Source organism: Gymnoscopelus braueri (genome assembly GCF_963280865.1).
Source record: "Gymnoscopelus braueri genome assembly, chromosome: 2".
In the NCBI taxonomy this organism is placed as follows: domain Eukaryota; kingdom Metazoa; phylum Chordata; class Actinopteri; order Myctophiformes; family Myctophidae; genus Gymnoscopelus; species Gymnoscopelus braueri.
This window is the reverse complement of record NC_137604.1, coordinates 35,200,686-35,220,525: the sequence shown is the minus strand read 5'-3', so window position 1 is coordinate 35,220,525 and position 19,840 is coordinate 35,200,686. Positions and strand designations below refer to the sequence as shown.

At 46.1% G+C, this 19,840-nt stretch overlaps 1 protein-coding gene across 1 annotated transcript in view; it reads left to right on the top strand.

Moving 5' to 3' along the window:
• Nucleotides 1-19,003, top strand: part of LOC308078711 (B-cell lymphoma/leukemia 11A-like) — a 53,215-nt gene extending 34,212 nt beyond the window's left edge. Inside the window, exon 3 of the mRNA XM_080420012.1 lies at nucleotides 15,781-19,003. Within this exon, the coding sequence (XP_080276138.1) occupies nucleotides 15,781-17,774 (1,994 nt within the window). The 3' untranslated portion in view covers nucleotides 17,775-19,003. The remainder of the gene's footprint in view (nucleotides 1-15,780) is intronic.
• The last annotated feature ends 837 nt before the right edge of the window (nucleotides 19,004-19,840 follow it).

Below are 19,840 nucleotides of genomic sequence, written 5' to 3'. Positions count from 1 at the left end.
CTTCCATTTGACACACGCAAATGAAACTCAGCCCTTTAAGCCTAAAGCTATACCTGAGAGGATGAGCAGTGTTGAAGTCAGAGGTGCTCCTATGAGATACACTGTCTCCTCAGCAATATCCCACTGCTTCCCTCTAGTCTATCCATCTCTATAGCCCTAATTTATATTTGTTGCATTGCATGGTGGTGGCGCTGGCCGAAAACACTGTCGTATGACGCAGTAGGTTAGGCTTATTTCCTCCACTTCCCTTCCTTCTCTCACTTTGATGCATGGGTCTGCTCTTGGATGACTAACTTCCTGCACACACTTCTCCCCCCTCCTCCTTTCATCCCCCTGCCCCCTCTCCCGTCATGTTAATATCTGAGAGGTCTAAGAGTGTGGGGCCCCCCATAATTTCTCCTCCTCTTCTTAAAAAGTAGTTGTGCACGGGTGTCGCACACCGAAAATAGTTGAACTACAAGCTCACAAAGCATCGCAGCGTGACCATTTGTGAGCACGACGACATATAACTCAGGCTTAAGCTACACTAGTGGCACCGCATGCCCCCCCCCCTCCCCATTTCCCCTTGGTCTATTTGAGTAAACTGTCCTGGACATGTGGATATGTTTCTGACAGGGACAGAGCCCTGGAAGGAAGCTGACCGTAACCACTGCCTGTACTGCTGCTCTCCATCAGTTATCACTCCAGTCAGACCTGCTCCCTTGCATGAAGAGAACATTTGTGCTGCTGTTTTGTTTGTTTATATTCCGGTCATAGGGTCTATGGATGCGGGAAGTTGTGTGGGGAATCCTTTCCTGTTCAAAGGGATACTGGGGTATTTCCACTTCTTTATTGCTTTCCATGCTAATTTCCTCAGTTGCACCATTAGTTTCAATTGACCTCATTGGTATATTGTTTAATGACTGGGTGTTATGAAGGTCCCTTTAATAGATATACTTTGTGAAGTGATTTGCTGCCTTGCTCAAGGGTCATACAGGACAAAAAGAAAGTCAAGGATGGTTTGTTGAGCAGTGTTTGCTTGGTAGAGAATATGACTACCTTGATATCCTACTATAAAATAGATTGGTTGTTGGTTGTTGGTCACAGAGATATCATGACAAATGTATTATTTTAACTAGGAGAGTCATTTCGGTAGTCTGTTACTGTTAGTCTGTGCTTTTTATTGTCCTGTCTGTTTCGTTTTGTGAAATCATGAAACTTAGCTGCCTCTTGGCCAATTCATTCTTGTAAAAGAGACTCATGTCTCAATGTTTTTACTGGTTAAATAAAGGTTATATAGTATATACTGTAGTTATGTGGTGAGTGGTGACTATGGTCTTAGTAGACAGCAGCCACAGTACCGAAATTACATCCTTGGTTTGTTGATAGGTTGTTGGCATTGCAATCAAGAATTGATTCAGTATTAACCTTCGAAAGGATGAATAGCGATATGCTCTGAAAGGTCCAAAAAAGACATGGCTCAATTTGCAGTGATGGGTTCTGGCTTTGGAATCGCCACGATGTCCATCAAAGTGCATATTTTGTTCTTTTTATCAAATAAAGTCAATTAGACTTATAACCTTGCTTCACTTTTTACATGCTACATCATATGCACACTGACCTATGAGCTAGCGATATAGCAGACAAGTGATTGATTAGAATACAACATTAGACTACAACTCAATAACAGTATTCTTCTACCCCAACAAATCTCCTGTTTTAACCAGAGTAGCTGAGGCTTGTGTTAAGTGTAGCGACTTAAATGAAATAGGGGTCACTCTTGGTAGTTTAAGCGATTAGCATAGGCTAATGACTTCAGAGGATGAACAGGAGGTGGAGATGGAGAGAGAGGAAAAAGAGGTTAGAAGGGGGAAGTCGTCTGATTCACTCAGCCACCATTAGGGCCTGCCCCTGGACAGGCAGAGAAGGCCAGTTTCCCATGCACCGGTGGCAGAGGCAAACCCTCTTTGGTTACACAAAATGTCTGCCTATATGGCCAGGGACAGGGCTATTATTAGCCTTATTTTGCCTCAGTTATCTGAGAGCACAGTGCTTTTAGGCGCCCCTGTTTGAGTGGCTGACAGACACTTGGGTTTCTGCTGCAGATTAAGTGAAATTTTAGCAGCTTTTTTTCTCAGGGCCTGGCCATAAAACCGCACAAAGGAAGCAGCTGCCGCTAATGTAATCTAGGATGGGGTGCTGCGGCGTAAAGCTGTCCACCAGTCTTTTGTTTTTCAACTGTTTTTCCCTCCTTGAGCTATCCACAGCTTTTTTTTTTTTTTTTTTACACCTCCGAGGCCTTCAAAAATATCCCTCTTTTTCAGCACCTCTCTTCCCTTCTTTCAGCAGCTACTCCCCTTGGCAGTGTGAGGGTGACGAAATCGGACAACAGCAATATACACTTTAAGAGCTAACTTTTTTTTTTCTTTTCACGTCTATAGATACGACTGTGTCAAAGGTACATGAGATAGCTGTCGGTTACAGTTTCTGAAGTGGCACTTTCTCCGTGTGGGCTTTCCTGTGTACACCATATCAGCTGGACATGGTACTGTATGGAAAGAACCTATAGGGCCTTTGCAGTCTGACCTTGCGCAAACCCCACAAAGTTCACTTCTCGGAATGCAACACAAGCAGTCGGACGGGGTTGATGCCCCACAGCGACCCCTGTGTCACTCAGGGGTTGACAGCCCTTCTCCTAATGACAGGGTGGATCTCAGGAACCCTGGTTCATGTTGGCAGGGAGTGGAGTTACATTCCTGTCAGAGCTGTCTCTGTATAAGTGAACATGCACACCGTGTGCATGTGTTTGGCTGCGAGCTTGTGTGTGTATGCACATAGTAAAATCCTCAGTGTTCATTTAACCTTGGGGGACTATTTTTATACTCCCAAGGTAACATTAGATTCTTCGTGTGTGTGTGTGTGTGTGTGTGTGTGTGTGTGTGTGTGTGTGTGTGTGTGTGTGTGTGTGTGTGTGTGTGTGTGTGTGTGTGTGTGTGTGTGTGTGTGTGTGTGTGTGTGTTGTGTGTGGGAGAGAGAGAGAGAGAAATACAGAGACAGAGAGAGGGTATCGTTTTATACTGTGCATTCCCATGACTGCTGCAGTAGTTTAGTATAGTTTAGTATTAACGTTTGGTAATAATGAATATCATCCATTTTCAAGTTGCAAACTGCAATTTGAACAGATTGTATATGAAGTGCATTGCCGAAAAAAATAATTCTCAAAATGTGTAATTTTTTTTTTCAACAATAGCGAGAATAGCGAATCTAGAAGTGATTGCGATGTGATGCGACAGCCAGGTTGTGGGCTATTTTCTCTATTTGTCATACGATTATTTTTTTTACAAATCGAACCCTGTTGATTAGTCATGTATCCACAGACTATATACTGTACAACTCAGTGATGTTGTGTCTTTAAAGGTAAAGTAACAGATATGTATTGGTAAAAAATATATATATTGTTAAAAATGCAAAGGTTCTATATTCTTAAAGTAATAATTGCCTCCCAGCTCTTTAGTAAACAGGGGGGAAAAAATCATCAAATCAGGAGAGACACCCACAAAGATAATGTATCAGCTTGCTGAAAATGTTTTATTTGTTTCACTTCCAATTTAATTTATTTACCCTGATAATTATTTTCTGTTTACTATAGCTGGAGAGACAGGGAAACCATATATAACACATTAAAGGCAATGTTTCCATTCACCTCTTTGCTACTTTCGCTAGATGGCTGTGGGTGTCTTTACCGCTGTGGCTACTGTGTGTGTGTGTGTGTGTGTGTGTGTGTGTGTGTGTGTGTGTGTGTGTGTGTGTGTGTGTGTGTGTGTGTGTGTGTGTGTGTGTGTGTGTGTGCGTGTGCGTGTGTGTGCGTGTGTGTCTGTTCGCACACGCTTGTGCCTGTGTGTAAAGCCTGTCCTGCCAGTGCTTGTTGAGGAATGCCTGAGTTCATGGGGCGGCTTTTATGTATGGAGAAGATGGCTCAAAGGTGGACTCAGCCAGCCAGTCAGCCAGCCAGCCACTCGGTCAGACAGCCAGTTAAGCCAGTCATTTAACCAGCCGGTCAGTCTGTACACGTGTGTGTCCTGTCCTGCAGCTGTCTGTGCATAAATCCATACTGTCACCAAAGAAACAGCCTTTCTCCACAAATTCTGCTCTCCATCTTTTTTCTACCCCTCAGTTTTATTTAGCAGGCCTAAAGGATAATGTTTGATTATTTCAACTGATAAAGAGCTATTTTAGATTTCATGATGCAGCGTTTGATGTTAAATCTGGCTGGCATATTAATAGGTGGCTGGAGTGGGTTATGAGGACCTGTCTATTTCCCCTTAGTTTGTCTCATTTCTGTCTGTCTGTCTGTCTGTCTGTCTGTCTGTCTGTCTGTCTGTCTGTCTGTCTGTCTGTCTGTCTGTCTGTCTGTCTGTCTCGCTCACCTTTTAGGCTGTCTCTCTCTTTTTTTACTCAGTTGCTCTCGCTACTTATTAAGAGGCCTCATAAAAAAAGGGAGAAGCTTTTATTGTGGTGCAATAAACATGCACAAATGTGCATATGCGCCCGTGTGTGCATGCATGCGCACGCACGCACGCACGCGCGCGTGCACGCACACGCGCACCTACACTTATACACCACACATGTTTACTTAAACCAGATGACCCAACAGAAGTAGCTCTTACCCCCTTTTGCCACCCTCCGTGGTTCCTCTGTCTTCCCCTCCCTCTTTCCCCTGGGTAGGTCTCTATAGTCCCCTGCTATAAGCATAGTAATCTATAGGAGCTCTGGACCCAGACAGATTTTTGGCACGGCTGTGCAGGTAGCATTCCAGCACGGTTTGAGATCTTAGGGCCCTAGCCTCGTTAAAACCCTGATTTATGCTCTACAGCTGGGCACAAAGGAACGTACAGGTTGGCTACCTTAATTAATATCACGCTCGCTGCTGCTTGCGCCTATATGCATGTTTGCGATACACCTCCGGGGAGAATAGGCAAAACGTCCACATGTTGTGGGTTTAATGCGTCTGTTCAAGATGTAGCTGAAACTACCTACAGGACTATCTGTATGTATAGCATATGTCCTCAGTCGATTTGAACATGTTGAAATAGGAACTGGAGGACACAAGCACTCAACACCTAAACACTGACATCTGCAAAATGGACCCACTGCAGTCGCTAAGAAGGGTTGAATTATTTCAACCACACTGGGTCCTGTTGTCCACCATTTTAACTCCCTCCGTCAGTGTCGCTGTAGAGGCTGATCAGACCACATGTCTCCAATTAGCAAGCAGGAATCTGGTACGGCGAGCCTCGGAGATGAAGAATTGTAGGGAGCGTGGCCTGCCATTGCCAAGCATATGGCCCATCCATCTTTTGGAAAGTTATTGATGGTAAGCGTTATATGTACGTATTAACTGGCTGCCTTCGCCCCTTTTCCAACCGTACGCTACTGCTCTCTTTTGCGTGCACAATGCAGACTTGTGAGAGAGCGAAGGATCCCCATAATGTATCCACCTTTGATTTGTTAACCAGTTGGTGGGGGCAACTGTCCAAAACATATAGTTAGTGAAGGTAGTCCCAGCTGGCTTGGAACCTCTAACCCTGGCAGTATTAGTGTCAAGTGCTATCCGTTGAGCTGCAGAGCCACACAAAGGAGCCATTTGTAGGTCACTTTGGATATGTGACCACTTCCTCTCTCTGAAGAGTGCCATGCCTCTTCCTGCTTCTGTCAGAATGTCTTGAGGGGGGCTGAATTATAGCTGAACAGGAGGCCATTTTGCAATTTTAATCAGGATTTGGAAAGCGTATGGGTTAAGACGTGGGCTGAGCGCTGTTTCCCCCTCCAACTCCCGTATGAATTAATAATGTGGAGGGATAAATGGATGGATGGTGCAGGGTGGGGGCATTGTGATGGCTGACTGTGGGTACAGTATTCTCGTTATGATGTGACTAACTTCGCTAATCATGGCATTGGAGTTATTTTGGTGGACACACTGACAACCAGTGATTAGTGATATTCTTTTCATTCGTGCGGTCGCACCATCTGAACAACCCTTGTTCTTTCCTGCCTCTCTCCCTTTCATGAGAAACTGTTTTGTAAAATACGCCTGACCCTCTGATGAGCGCTCAAACCTAAAGAGTTTGACTATTGATGCTTCCCTGAATCTTTAACCACTAGAGCACCGTGTGTAGTCACACACAGCAGACGGGGACGTGTGTTAAAGCCTTAGCCCCCACAGCTTCGGGCCACGAGACTCGCCCAACACACTGGCCCTCTTGTATTTTAGTGCCCTCATACCCACCCCCCACCCCGCCCCCCCCACAATGCCTTGAGGCTCATATGCATAACGGGCCGCTATCATTGGCCCAAGCTCACATGCCCCGGTCCTCTCACCCTGAGGTGATAGGACAGGGTGAAAAATAACTGCATGTCTGAAACAGCCGTTGTTCTGCGACGTCTAAATGTTGGCCCATGGTGTAAAAAGCCTGCACTGTGTGCTGGACTCTGTGCAAGGGCGCTTGTCACAAGGATGCAGCCATGCCCACTGTCATGTCCACTGTCTTTACACCGTGGAGTCCTGAGGGTTGATTTAAATCTGAAAACATAAAAAGGGTCCATTTTGACCTTCTCCCGCACCAGTGAATGAAGCCTACAGTGTGGCTTGCTGAAGATAACTGATGAAAGTAATCAGTTACTGCGAGCAACATTGCCGTGCGATGGAGAGTTTGAGTCCCACACCTTCAATCCTTGAAGTGTTCACACGGTGTCTGCCTGTCTGTCTGTCTGTCTGTCTGTCTGTCTGTCTGTCTGTCTGTCTGTCTGTCTGTCTGTCTGTCTGTCTGTCTGTCTGTCTCTCTTCCTTCCACCTCCTTCTGAGTTGTTGTTGTTGTTGTTGTTGTTGTTGTTGTCTTTTGCATTTGAAAGTGTTATTTTGTACATTGTGTGTATCTCAGAACACTGAAGGGAATAGAAGAGCACTTCTGTTGGAATTACTGTAATGGAGAGATTTGAAGAAGTGGAGAGTGGTTGGAGAGGAATGGAAATGGATGGAGTCCGTGTAGAAGTGTGAGACAAAAGGTCTCTGTGTGTGTGTGTGTGTGTGTGTGTGTGTGTGTGTGTGTGTGTGTGTGTGTGTGTGTGTGTGTGTGTGTGTGTGTGTGTGTGCGTGCGTGCGTGCGTGCGTGCGTGCGTGCGTGCGTGTCATCGTCTCAAGGTAGAGTCCTTTAGAAGTAAAATATGAGGGTTAGAAAGGACACAGGGAGAGAAACCATGTGTGTGTGTGTGTGTGTGTGTGTGTGTGTGTGTGTGTGTGTGTGTGTGTGTGTGTGTGTGTGTGTGTGTGTGTGTGTGTGTGTGTGTGTGTGTGTGTGTGTGTGTGTGAGAGAGAGAGAGAGAGAGAGAGAGAGACCCACCTTAACCCCTCTCAGTGCTGTCATCAGAGCGTGTTAAGAGAATAGCGTGAAGGAAGAAGAAGGAGGAACATGGGAGTATGCAGGCAGCAGGGAGGAGAGAGGGCACTGGCCCCTAGACAGACTAAAGTGTTTGCTTAGCCCAGATACAGTGTGTGTGTGTGTGTGTGTGTGTGTGTGTGTGTGTGTGTGTGTGTGTGTGTGTGTGTGTGTGTGTGTGTGTGTGTGTGTGTGTGTGTGTGTGTGTGTGTGTGTGTGTGTGTGTGTGTGTGTGTGTGTGTGTCGTGTGTGTGTGTGTGTGTGTGTGTGTGTGTGTACATACTGTACGTGTGTGTGCGTGTGTGTGTGTGTGTGTGTACGTACGTGTGCGTGTGCATGCAGGCCTGCAAGGAAGCAGTTCAAGGGCCACCTGAGTCTGACTATATCTACAGGCCCATGCCTGTAGATCGCCTATGGCTTCCAAACCCCAAATGTCTCTCTCTCTCTCTCTCTCTCTCTCTCTCTCTCTCTCTCTCTCTCTCTCTCTCTCTCTCTCTCTCTCTCTCTCTATGTGCTGTAATATTACAATAATAAAGTGATTGCTGACCTATATCACAAAGGACTGTTTTTAATTTTTACTTTTCAAAATTGTTGCTATTGATACGAATCCACTCTATCCTCTCTAGTCACATTACCTGTGTGTGTGTGTGTGTGCGTGTGCGTGTGCGTGTGCGTGTGCGTGTGCGTGTGCGTGTGCGTGTGAGTGTGCGTGCGCGTGCTCCATGTTTTACTATCTTTGTAAAAGAATCGTAAAATGAGACATAGTTCTATTGCCCATGAAGAATTTCCTTTTCAGTTTCATGATTAAAATAGACATTTTGAGTTGGGAAAGTAGAGTTTTGTAATGACAAATTGGTTTGATGTCCCTATAAAGATAGTAAGATGTGCGCGGAACGCAATGTGTCCTAATGTCTTCGCCTCATCCTCTTCATCTCATCCGCAGTGAGTCAGTCATGGAAGTGGACCTACTGCATGTCTGCGTAGATTGAATTGGGCCATAGCGGCCGAGGTCAGGTACAGGGCCCTGCATGCACTGCTGGAGACAAATCACGTCCAGGCAAATGGTATGCCGTCTCATAACGTGCACAACTCATCCAATAGCCAGAGACGAAACCGTTTTGACAGTGTTGAATGCCCTGCCCCGCGGCCTTATCTTCCTCCGCGGCCTGCCTGCCGCCTGCCTTCCCTCCCCCTGTCTCTCCTCTCCTGATGCTATCTATCTAGAGATTTATGCAGAAATGTGCAGCGAGTTCACCCCCCCCCCCTTCCCACACGGACACACACACACACACAAACACACGTGCGCCACCCCCCTCTCCCCTACACTCCAGTCCCTCTCGATCGTTTCTGCCTGTCATGCGCGGCGCTCCTCAGAGATAGGGAGAGACTCGGGCCACTGGCCTTGTGTCTTGCGGAGGCTATCTTGTCTGCGTGCTTCATATGGGCACGATGGTTGTTAAGGAGACAAGGAGACGGTCTCGCCCAAATGTTGCAGTCTTGTATTCACAGAGTGTTTGTCCAAACTCGATTCTCTCCACTTCTCTGAGTCCGCAACGATAGGGTTGGAGGGAGAATTACTGTACTTTTTCTATTCTATTCTATATATTGTCGAAGTCTCAGCGTCGTGCTTATTGAGACATATCCTGGCCTTGACAGAACACTTTCTACGTTTCTCCTCCAAAGCGCTCAGAGACTTCCCTCCCATTTGGGATATAGCCTGAGTCTAAAAATACTGCTACTTGATTAAGTCTTCTCATATACCTGGATATGTGTGCTTAAACTGACACTTGGCAGTTTGCAGCTTCTTTTGTTTCCAGACGTTCCATGAAAGGCCACGCCGCATCGTTGGCCGTTGGCTTTTGTTGATGGTGGTTCCTTGGTCCTCTGAAGCGTTCCTCTGCTCAATAAACAAGCTCTTGCGGACGCTTATGTAAGCGATGGTCCATTTAATTAGACTGGTTAAGTCGAGCAGCCCAGAGGTCTTTTCACTGTACCATTATATCTGGGATGAGAAACAAGAGCTGGGCGGCCTACCGCCGCTGCTAGTAAGCGGAGCACATCATAATGTGTACCAGAGAACACTCGTCAGCCCTGACCGTCATGAGGACGTGTTGGACTAAGCTGTACTGCTGGGCTTAGTATGCCTCAGTGTTCATTCATTTAAAGGAAAACTTTACAGATTAAATCCCATTATTCTGATGTGAGTAAGTCAGTAATACAGTCGGGCAAAAAATACAATTTCACTGACAAATACACGGTAGACTTGTGTATTTCTTACAAAATGATGGCATTAAACATAAAATTGGTACGCTCAATGACTTGAAATGACGTGTTTGACATCAACATTTTGTGGAGAAATACACCTGTCACGAACCTGGCTCATAGTTCGGACAAAATAGAGGGATGCACGGACCTTAAAAAACATGATTTATCAAATACATAAAATAGAGACAAAGACAACACTAAAGATATAGTTTCGTTTTTCCTCCACTCTATATTATGGATCTCCTCACAACAGAATAATGGGATTTAGGTAAAACATCAGCAACGTTTTCCTTTAACTCTGAGTGTGTGAGAATGTTACTGCATAGACCTGAAAGATGGATGGATGGATGAGTGGATGATAATTTCAAATACAGTTCAATTGAGTAAAGAGCAAAAGAACAGGGGTTATGAAGGCCATAAAACAGCAGAGTGTGATGCTATAAAAGCGGTGAATACAGATATGTGTACATGCATCGCGAGTGGGAAAATACTTAACGTGAATGCAGGTACGTATGTATACATGACCTGAACATAGACTCTGAACAGATACACAGTAACTAATTAACAAAAAACGCACACACCCACACGCACGTCTGCGCGCGCGCACACACACACACACACACACACACACACACACACACACACACACACACACACACACACACACACACACACACACACACACACGCACGCACCACTCTGTCCATTATGTGCGGTGTGTGTGCGTCCAGTGTACTGGTGGGTTTTTCAGCTGCTCAGAGACGCCTCGACTGTAGTGTTGCTCTTATCGTCTTTCAGGGGAAGGAGACGGGAAAGGAAAGGTAATAAGTGTGAAAGTCTGATTGGAGACAAAGCCATAGCCAGCAGATTACTTTATACTGGGCACGGACCTTCATGGACCACCATGCATCTCAATCTGGAGATCTGCTATACCCCGCCACCCCCACCCCCGCCCCCTCCCTCATCCCAGCCAAGTCTTTCCTCCTCTACACTACAGTAGAATGCCAGTCATTCTACTGTACTTCTCTACATTGCAAAATACACAATACTCCTTACACGTCCAGTTTTACTTTCTCGCAGCGAAATTAACAATCCGGATTTTGCAGTGTCGATCTCTCTCTCTCTCTCTCTGTCTCAGGTCTCTCTATCTTTCTGTTTCTCTCCCTGGTGGGTCTCCGTCTGCTTTTTCCCCCCTTTTCTTCAATGTGCCCCTTTTCTTCTTCTGATCTTCTCTCTCTCTCTCTCTCTCTCTCTCTCTCTCTCTCTCTCTCTCTCTCTCTCTCTCTCTCTGTGTCTCTCTCTCCCTCTCTCTCATTTCCTTTCTCTCTCTGTGATGTGTGTGTAGTGGTTCGTGGTCAGCTTGGACTTCTCGGTTGACATAATAATGTGTGGTTCCAGCCAGTCCCAGCCAGCGCTGGAGGCCTGCTCTGCATCAGACCTGGTAGAAACAGGGAACGGGGCAGTAAGCCTGCTCCATTCCCTGGCTTTGCCTTTCTGTTTAGTAAACCACATTTCCTACATCCGGCTTTGTCTCAGGAACAAGTGTTGGTCAAACAAACCTTTTGTCTGTGGCCAGTGGCTCGGCACGCCACAAAGAGTCTGGACCAGGACAAAGACACGGGTGTGTGAGCCCAAGTGACTGTGTCTGTGTGCGTAGGAGAGAGACAGACAGAAAGACAAACAGAGAGACAGACAGACAGACAGAGAAATAATGCGGAACCACAAATGACCTGTCGAATGATTGGACAAACACATCGTAGATTTGACCACTTAAGGCTAAGCCTTATATACTTGGTTGTGTGACAAATAGCAAAAATAGCCGATCTACAAGCCCATAACGCCTCGCAATGTGATGCCTTGTGAGCTTGGATATGCGGGATTGTCTTTTAGGTTTTGAAATGTTTTACATTTTGGACATTATTCGTTTTTTGAAACATTTTCGACAATTTCTGTAATGACATGGCCAAAATAGTTGTTCTAAATGAATATGCTCTAATGAAAATTTGAAGTTTGTATGGAATAAAGATGTCCAATTTTCATCATTTATTAACAAACATTTAATTCACAATGTTGTCAGTGACAGTGACACGCAAATATAAGCCAACACAGGAAACCCTTTACAATGAAGATGAAAGCTAATGGACGCCTCCCCATCGCACCCCACTCTCCCTCTCCACTCCCTTCCCCAGCCTCTCCTCTCTCACCTCACCCTTCACCCCTTTCCAATCCCTGACTGTGAATACCCTAATGACATAAACAGAGTAGTAATCATATTAACGCTGGCCACGGCTGAGGCGCTCTTAAGAGCCACTGTATTGACAGCCCTCCTCCTTTCCCTGGGCGCTCACTCCAACACCCATAAACACTTATGAATATTGGCAAAGACCTGCTATTAGCATAATCACTTTTCAGGTGGGTGATGTGTGAGTGCTCAGAAGACCCGGCGCCTCATAACTTTTAGGAGATGGACAGTGTCAGACAGTGTCTCCCCCGTGTTTTTTTCTTTCTGTCTTTCTCCTCTTCCTCTTGGAAGGCCCCGCTAGCTAATCCAGTTAGCTTGTTCCTCCATTAGCTAAATGACCAATATCAGTGAGAGCTACATTGTCACAAACAGGACGGTCGTTAGGCTGCTAGCAGGGCATGGTCAAGGACAGAAGACAAAATGGAGGAAAAGTCACTCCTACTAACTTTTGGATGGGTGGACAGTTGAACATTCTTCTTTGTTAGCCACATCATGAACATGGCATCAACCGCGTGGAATTTCATCGTAATGGATAAGAAAGGACGAATGAAAAAACCTTATATGGTCAACGTTCCCGATTGTGTTGGTTACTGTTGTTAGTGGGTGGGTGAAGGGACCTACGTCGGGTGGTATGAACTCACACTGAGAATCTGTGTGTGTGCGACGGCAATAAAGTGATTTGCAGTTAAGTGTACGCAAGCAAGCCTCAGCATCGTTGATTGTTTATATTCATCCCCTCCGCTGCTTTGTCTATAGCCACCTCTATTGTCTGGTACGGTTGGAGTTGAGTATGGCGTCAGCAGCCAAGGGCCACCGTATCTGCTGTTTAAGGCGCCGTAATTTCCCCTTTGCCCTTGCATCAGCTGGCCTTGGGCTTTTTGCATGGGATCTGGATCATATTCTGTGCCTGATAGCAGAGCACTGTTCACCATAACACCATAATAGCCTCCCCCGGCTTTGTGTTGCAATGGGCTGAAATGGCCTTGGAGGGGCTGTTATCCCCCCTTCCCTCTTTTCCCTTTCTTCTCCTGTTCTACTTTCTCTCGCCTTCTCTTTTTCACAGATTATCCCCACTTTCTTCCTATTTTCCATCTCTTTTTCCCCCCTTTCTGTTTCTATCTTCCTTCCTCCCTCCTCTGATTGTGCCCCCCCCCCCCCCCAAGTCCTTGCTTTCAGCCTTTGCCATGAAATGGCAGCTAAGGGGTTGTCAGTGCGGTTCCTCCACTCTGCTGATCCTATTTCAAAGGAACCTGGGGATCCAGCATTAGCCCCAGCCCTCCTGCTCTCCAACCCTAACTCACCACAGACCAAGAGTGGCTAGAAAGAAAGAGTCCCCTCACCCCTCACGCAAGATAGAGAGAGGGCACTCGCTTATTCCGTTAGAGGACAAACTCGCTTATAAGATCATCCTCTTCCTCTCATATATTTCTCTGCTCCTTTATATAAAAATCGTTAAGGCCATCAAACACCTTGTCTGGATGTCTTTTCTTTTGTACCTTCAAAACCTGTCCTTCGGCCCGTTTGAGTACGGCGATTAAAAACAGGCAAACGTCGGATGAGTTCGCTAAGCCATATCGTTTTGTGCATCTGTGCATTTCTTGGTCATGCTAGCTGGTGCCTGGTTCCATTAAATATGTCCACTTGAACAACGGTAATAATCATCGGCTTCGTTTGCGGCAATCAGCGCAGTCTGTCAAACGTCCGCAGACAGATTGCATAGGTGTGCTGTTTTCTTTTCTTTTTTTTTGACACAAGCAAATGAACTGCAGTACTGGTTGTGAATATGCAGTGTTGTGTCTCTTGTGTCCTTCAGAATGGTGGTGGTGGGTTGTCATTAGGAATATCCCCTTCACGCCACACTTCTCTCCCTCCCTCCCACCCTCCCCCTGATCCCTCCATGCCTCCTCTTCCTCTGACGGACAGGGCTGTGTCTCGGAGGAGAAGTCGTACCCCCTCGTCTCTCCGTCGTCCTTCTCAATAACAGGGAAAATTGTATCTGTCCCCCCCCCCCCCCATATGCATACATATGGTGTATGTTCAACCATCAAGAAATGGGTTAGGAAGCGTTTTAATGTAGGAAGTCAGAGTAGACACATAAGCCCAGTTATACATAGCAAAATGCTTTATGAGCAATGTGGGGCTTCTATTTAAAGCCATAAAAAGCACATACATGATCAAAATACATGCATGTAGCCAAAGCTTTAACTAATGTAATGGGCACATTTTATGTGTGTATGCGAGCGGTAGAGAGAGTGTGTATGGGCAAATGGCCTTTTTATGATGGAAAAATTCCATAGTGGGTCAAAGCCCCTTGCAGGTGGCAGCAATTAACTGTAATTTTTGCAGATTGTAATGATCCATAATTTACCACTATACCCCCCCCCCCCCATCTCTTTTCAGTCCAGAGAAAAGGTTTGTGTGGAGGTTTGATTGGGTGCACATTTTATGGCAGACTCTGGTCTTTCAGTAAGATTGTTCAGAAAGGGTTAGTCGACATGTAAGATAGAAGGAAGAACCAAAAGATGCCATTTTCTTCTCTCTTTCTCTCGTCTAGCATATCCTGTCTTTGCTCTGCAGCCCCTCCTCTCTCTCTGCCCCTTCTTCACCCTGTAGTCTGTTAGCCACAGTGGGCTTTAGAACATGCAAACCTGCCCATCCACCATCTTAGGGATGGCTCATTGTCACAATCACACATTCTCGCCGTCTGTCTCTCTCACTGTTTTTCTCTTTCTCTCCCTCTCTCTTGGGCATAGTGTGGCCACGATTTGGGTTCAATGTCTGCAAATGACTTCAGAAAAATGCCCTGCAGTGAAAAAATAAAAAGGAGAAGAAAGAATAAGAAAGCCAAGAGATGAAAGAGGGAGCGCATTGCGAGTGGCGAATGCCTCTCATTTTTGCATATCTCACTTCTTCTTTCCCCTTCTTCTCCTTTTTCTATTCACCTGAGAGGATTTAAATAAATCCATAAAGCATGAAATATCGGAAATAGAAAAGTAATGCATGAAATGCATTTTCACTAGAGTCGCCCCTCCCACACACAAACAGACACAATTTCCTGCTCGCTTTTTTCTTTCTCAGAGTGTGTTTTGTGTGATAGACGGGAGTATGTTTTATTAACATGTGACCTCTCATTTGTATTCAGCTTTAATATGCAGCATCAGATACATGTCCCACTTTAGCCTGGCTAATTCTGTAAACAAGGCATCGAACGGGAGATGAGTGTGTTTAACGAGATTACGAGCGCATTGTCAGGCAAATCTCAGGTCAGCGTGCAAATGCTATTGAAAGTCAATTATTGTTTGATATATTCCTATGCCTCCTCGACTGTGTACATTTTGTATTCATTGCTCTCAGTACTGTGTTTCAGTTATTCTTTGTTTAGGGGAGCCATGCGCTGTAATTGAGCTCTGGTTTGAATTGCAGTGAAAATAAACAAAGAACAAGAAATAAATAAATAAAAACATTCTTGGTGTTTAACAGCTGTTATAATTTAAAACCTTTATGTTTGTATTCAAACAATGCAAAAAATGTTGTTGACATATTAAAGTAGGATTTAATGATGTGTAAATACACACACACAAATATGTATTTCCCTTTCAACAGAATCCTTCTCACGTTGTAGTTATTTTCCTCTTAACTGCTACGCAGTCATACATTCTGAGGCTTAATTTCTCATATGTTATGTCATGTTATGTACCTCCCAGTAGAGTATCCACCGAAGACTTTCATATAGTAGGTCTCAATTATTCTGTGATCGTGAAGTGGAAGGTATTTAAATCAGCTTTGTCATTGCTATAATTCTTTTTTATCACCATAGTAACACTTTTTCTCTTTTGTCTCCTTCTCTTTTTCTTTGACCAGACAAAGATGAGCCCAGCAGTTACACCTGCACCACATGCAAGCAGCCCTTCACCAGTGCATGGTTCCTGCTCCAGCATGCCCAGAACACACACGGCTTCCGCATATATCTGGAGAGTGAGCCGGGGAGCCCCCTCACGCCCCGCGTGGCCGCAGCACCTGGGATGGGGGGTGACTGTGCATCGTCCCAGCCCCCCCTCCACGCCGTCCACCTGGCTGACGGCAGCCCCTACAGCCTCCTGAGAATGCCAGGCTCTGGGTCTGGCCGTGACCCAGCCTCTACCCCTCGCGAGGGCCGCTATCCTCGGACCCCGCCGCTGTTCAGTCCCCCGCCACGCCACCACCTCAGCCCCGATGACCTGGCTTTGGCCACCCACCACCCCGGCGCTTTTGACAGGGTGATGAGGCTTAACTCGGTGCCCCTAGATCCCCCTCCCAGCATGGACTTCTCCAGGCGGCTACGTGAGCTGGCTGGTAACACGACCGGGGCTTCTCCCCCTCTGTCCCCTAACCGGCCCAGCCCTATGCAACGGCTGCTCCAGCCATTCCAGCCAGGCTCCAAGCCCCCATTTTCAGCCACGCCGCCCCTTTCCACTTCTCAGTCACCCTCCGGGTCGCGTTCGACCCCTAATGCCATATCTAATGTGGCCCAGCCCGGAACCCCTCTTAAGGCCAAGTCTTGTGAATTCTGCGGGAAGACCTTCAAATTTCAGAGCAATCTGATCGTGCACCGGCGCAGCCACACGGGGGAGAAACCCTACAAGTGTCATCTGTGTAACCATGCCTGCACCCAGGCCAGCAAGCTGAAGCGACACATGAAAACCCACAGCTTGAGCAAGTCTTCAGCGCTCAACGCCAAGTCAGATGATGGCCTCTCCACCGCCAGTTCCCCTGAGCCGGGTACCAGTGAACTCATGGGCAGCGCCACCGATGCCCTCAAGTCGGTGGTCGCCAAGTTCAAGAGCGAGAACAACGGCCTGGCGATTGAGAATGGAGAGGAGGAAGAGGAGGAGGAGGAGGAGGAGGAAGAGGAGGAGGAAGAGGAAGAAGAAGAGGAAGAGGAGGAGGAGGAAGAGGAGGAGGAAGGAGAGGAGGAAGGAACTGAGGGTGAAGCCGGTGGAGAAGGAGGAGAGGGGAGAAGTTTCACTTTGCGACTAGAAGGAGCCCGCCATCACAAGAACAGCGAGGCGCTCCACCCCCACCGTCTGAACACATCGCGAGAGCCCGGCGATGAGGACTCCGCCATGGAGTCGATACCGGCAAATGACTGCGGAACCCAAACTCCGGTCAATGGCCTGGGCCCTCTCTCTACTGACAACCTGTCCAGAAAGCTGCTGGGTGGAGGGACCAGCCCTAGCTCCCTCAGTCCGCTGTCCAAACGTATCAAAGTGGAGAAGGACCTGGATCCCCCGACTCCCACCATCCCCAACACAGAGAACGTCTACTCTCAGTGGTTAGCTGGCTACGCTGCCTCACGACAACTCAAGGACCCCTTCCTTACCTTCACAGGCGGGGACTCCAGACAATCGCCTTTCGCCTCCTCCTCTGAGCACTCATCGGAGAATGGCAGCCTGCGGTTCTCCACGCCACCCGGGGAGCTTGATGGGGAACGCGCCACCTCAGGACGCAGCGGCACCGGCAGCGGGGCCAGCACTCCGCACGGCGGTAACGGCCGGCCGACCTCCAAGGAAAGCCGGCGGAGTGACACGTGTGAGTTCTGTGGCAAGATTTTCAAAAACTGCAGCAACTTGACAGTGCACCGGCGCAGCCACACTGGGGAGCGGCCCTACAAGTGTGAAATGTGCAGCTATGCCTGCGCTCAGAGCTCCAAGCTCACCCGCCACATGAAGACCCACGGACAGATGGGCAAAGACGTGTACAAATGTGAAATCTGCCACATGCCTTTCAGTGTGTACAGCACCCTGGAGAAACACATGAAGAAGTGGCACAGCGACCGGCCGCTGGCTAATGACATTAATGACATTAAGACTGAGTAGGCAGGGAGATGCTTGCTGGCAGTTCTCTTTTCAGCTCCCCTCAGCTAACTGGCAACCCTGGCTAACTAGCAGATAACTGAGGGGAGAGGACGACAGGGTCAGACACCAGTACACAGTACAGCCCTGTTCCTGGTCCCGTATTGGAAAACGCTGAATGCATGATCCATAATCGGGGCAATACTATTGCATCAAACGCAAAACTTTTTGAGCCTTTCTATTGTGCAATAATTTACACGTTTTGTACTTTTTGTAACTGGACAGCATGCTCGGTGTGTTTTGGCTACTTAGAGAGAACATTGTCCTCAGCTGGTCGGTTTTGGTTGTAGTTGTGTTGCTGTTGATACTCCTGATTTCTGAACATGAAAAAAAAAAGTTAGGTATGTGAACCCATGCTGCATACATACTGTTTTACATATCATGTACAGTTTTGTGTTCAAACATGGTGGACAGTTGCATATTAGCAAAATGTAAAGACAAGCAGGGTCAAATTTTAAACTGGTGTTTGTGAAAGATTTTCCATGCGAGATTGAGAAAAGATGTATAAATATATATCAATTGGGTTGCCTATGAAGCGCTAGGCACTAACGCCATTAAATAGTCCTTTACAAACAGCAATGAAATTAACAATATGGTGTGAAAGAACAAAAAAGAGTGCCTTGGATGTTTTACCTGCATTAGTTAATCCTCCTTTTTGCTATAAGCTCGGAGTTTCAGTGATAGAAGACTACAGGTCATGTGTGTGCACATATGGAATAAGCAGGTCCTTGCATCAAGCACCTGTCGACCCTGTCCTTTAGTGACTTAGCAGAACATAAGCAACCAGCTGAAACAAAAGAACAACAACAACAATGTTTATCTCTGGTAAATCATTTATCTGCCTGACTTGTTTATATTGTTATACTCCAGATTATGATTATGATTCTGTTTACTGGCATGTTACATGCTAAAGAGTTTGGTGTTGGTTTTTTGGCTTGGTTTGTGTTTATGATTTCCAGGTACATGTGTACCATATTCAGAGGGTACTCTAATGAGTCGTTCTGATTCAACAAATGAGTGTTTTATTTTATCTGATCCGTAAAAGGTTTTGCAGGTTTTATTTTTTTATTTTTTGTAAGTAGCACAAAACTGTTTGTGGTCAGCATTGCTGGGATCTTCGATGTCGGCAAGGCAGGCAGTGAGTCACTTGAAGACTATAGAGTGAGTTTTAGTTCTAAACCAGGCATATTTGGGCAGGGTTTAGTGGGTGGATGAGGGTTTGGGGTTGGGGTAGGTGGGTGGGTTGACCAGGTGTCTAAAAAAAACAATTCAATTGTTAATGTCCTTATAGCGCTTATTTCTCTTTACCATGTTAGATATTAGAAGGTGTCCTAAAATAACCTGAAACTCTTCTACCAATTCACATTGGAAATTATCTATCTAAAAAGGAAACCTAATTATAATGTCAATTTTCATTTTAATTTGGCTAGGCTGTTTTCTGAATTCAGCCCGTCCCAACACAAAACGTTTAAAAATATAATAATCAAACCTTTATCATGATTTGTGTTCTTTTAAGTTGACATGTTCTAGACCTCATTGTCGTAGCTGTGTTTTTTTTTCCTTTTACTTGCATCATCCCCTGTTAATGATATAGCACTTGTCACTCTGCCTTGGATTCTGTATCTGTCTCTCTAATCGGAGATACAGTCGGTTGAGTATAAAAATAAGGACTGGATTTCAGATCCGGAACTAACTACGTGCACTGTTCAATTTTCCCAGTTTACAGGTGGACGGTTAAGGGAAAACTGTTGCTCTTATGCTGACAGATTGATGTGGTGTCATTGCTTCACGCAGAAAAAAAAACTAAAAACAGAGTGGAACTCCGAACTGTTGCCAGCCATGTTCTCTTCTCCCAGGGTCTGAGCATCAGTTTTGCTCGTGGGGGTATCACTGCAGGAACCGCCATAAAAAATCCTGCTTCATACCAACGACAATAAATATACTGCTCAATACAGAGAGGAAGATTTTGGTTTTCTACAAATTTGATTAAAAAGAAAAAAGATAAGTAAAATGCATTTTTTTAAGTAACA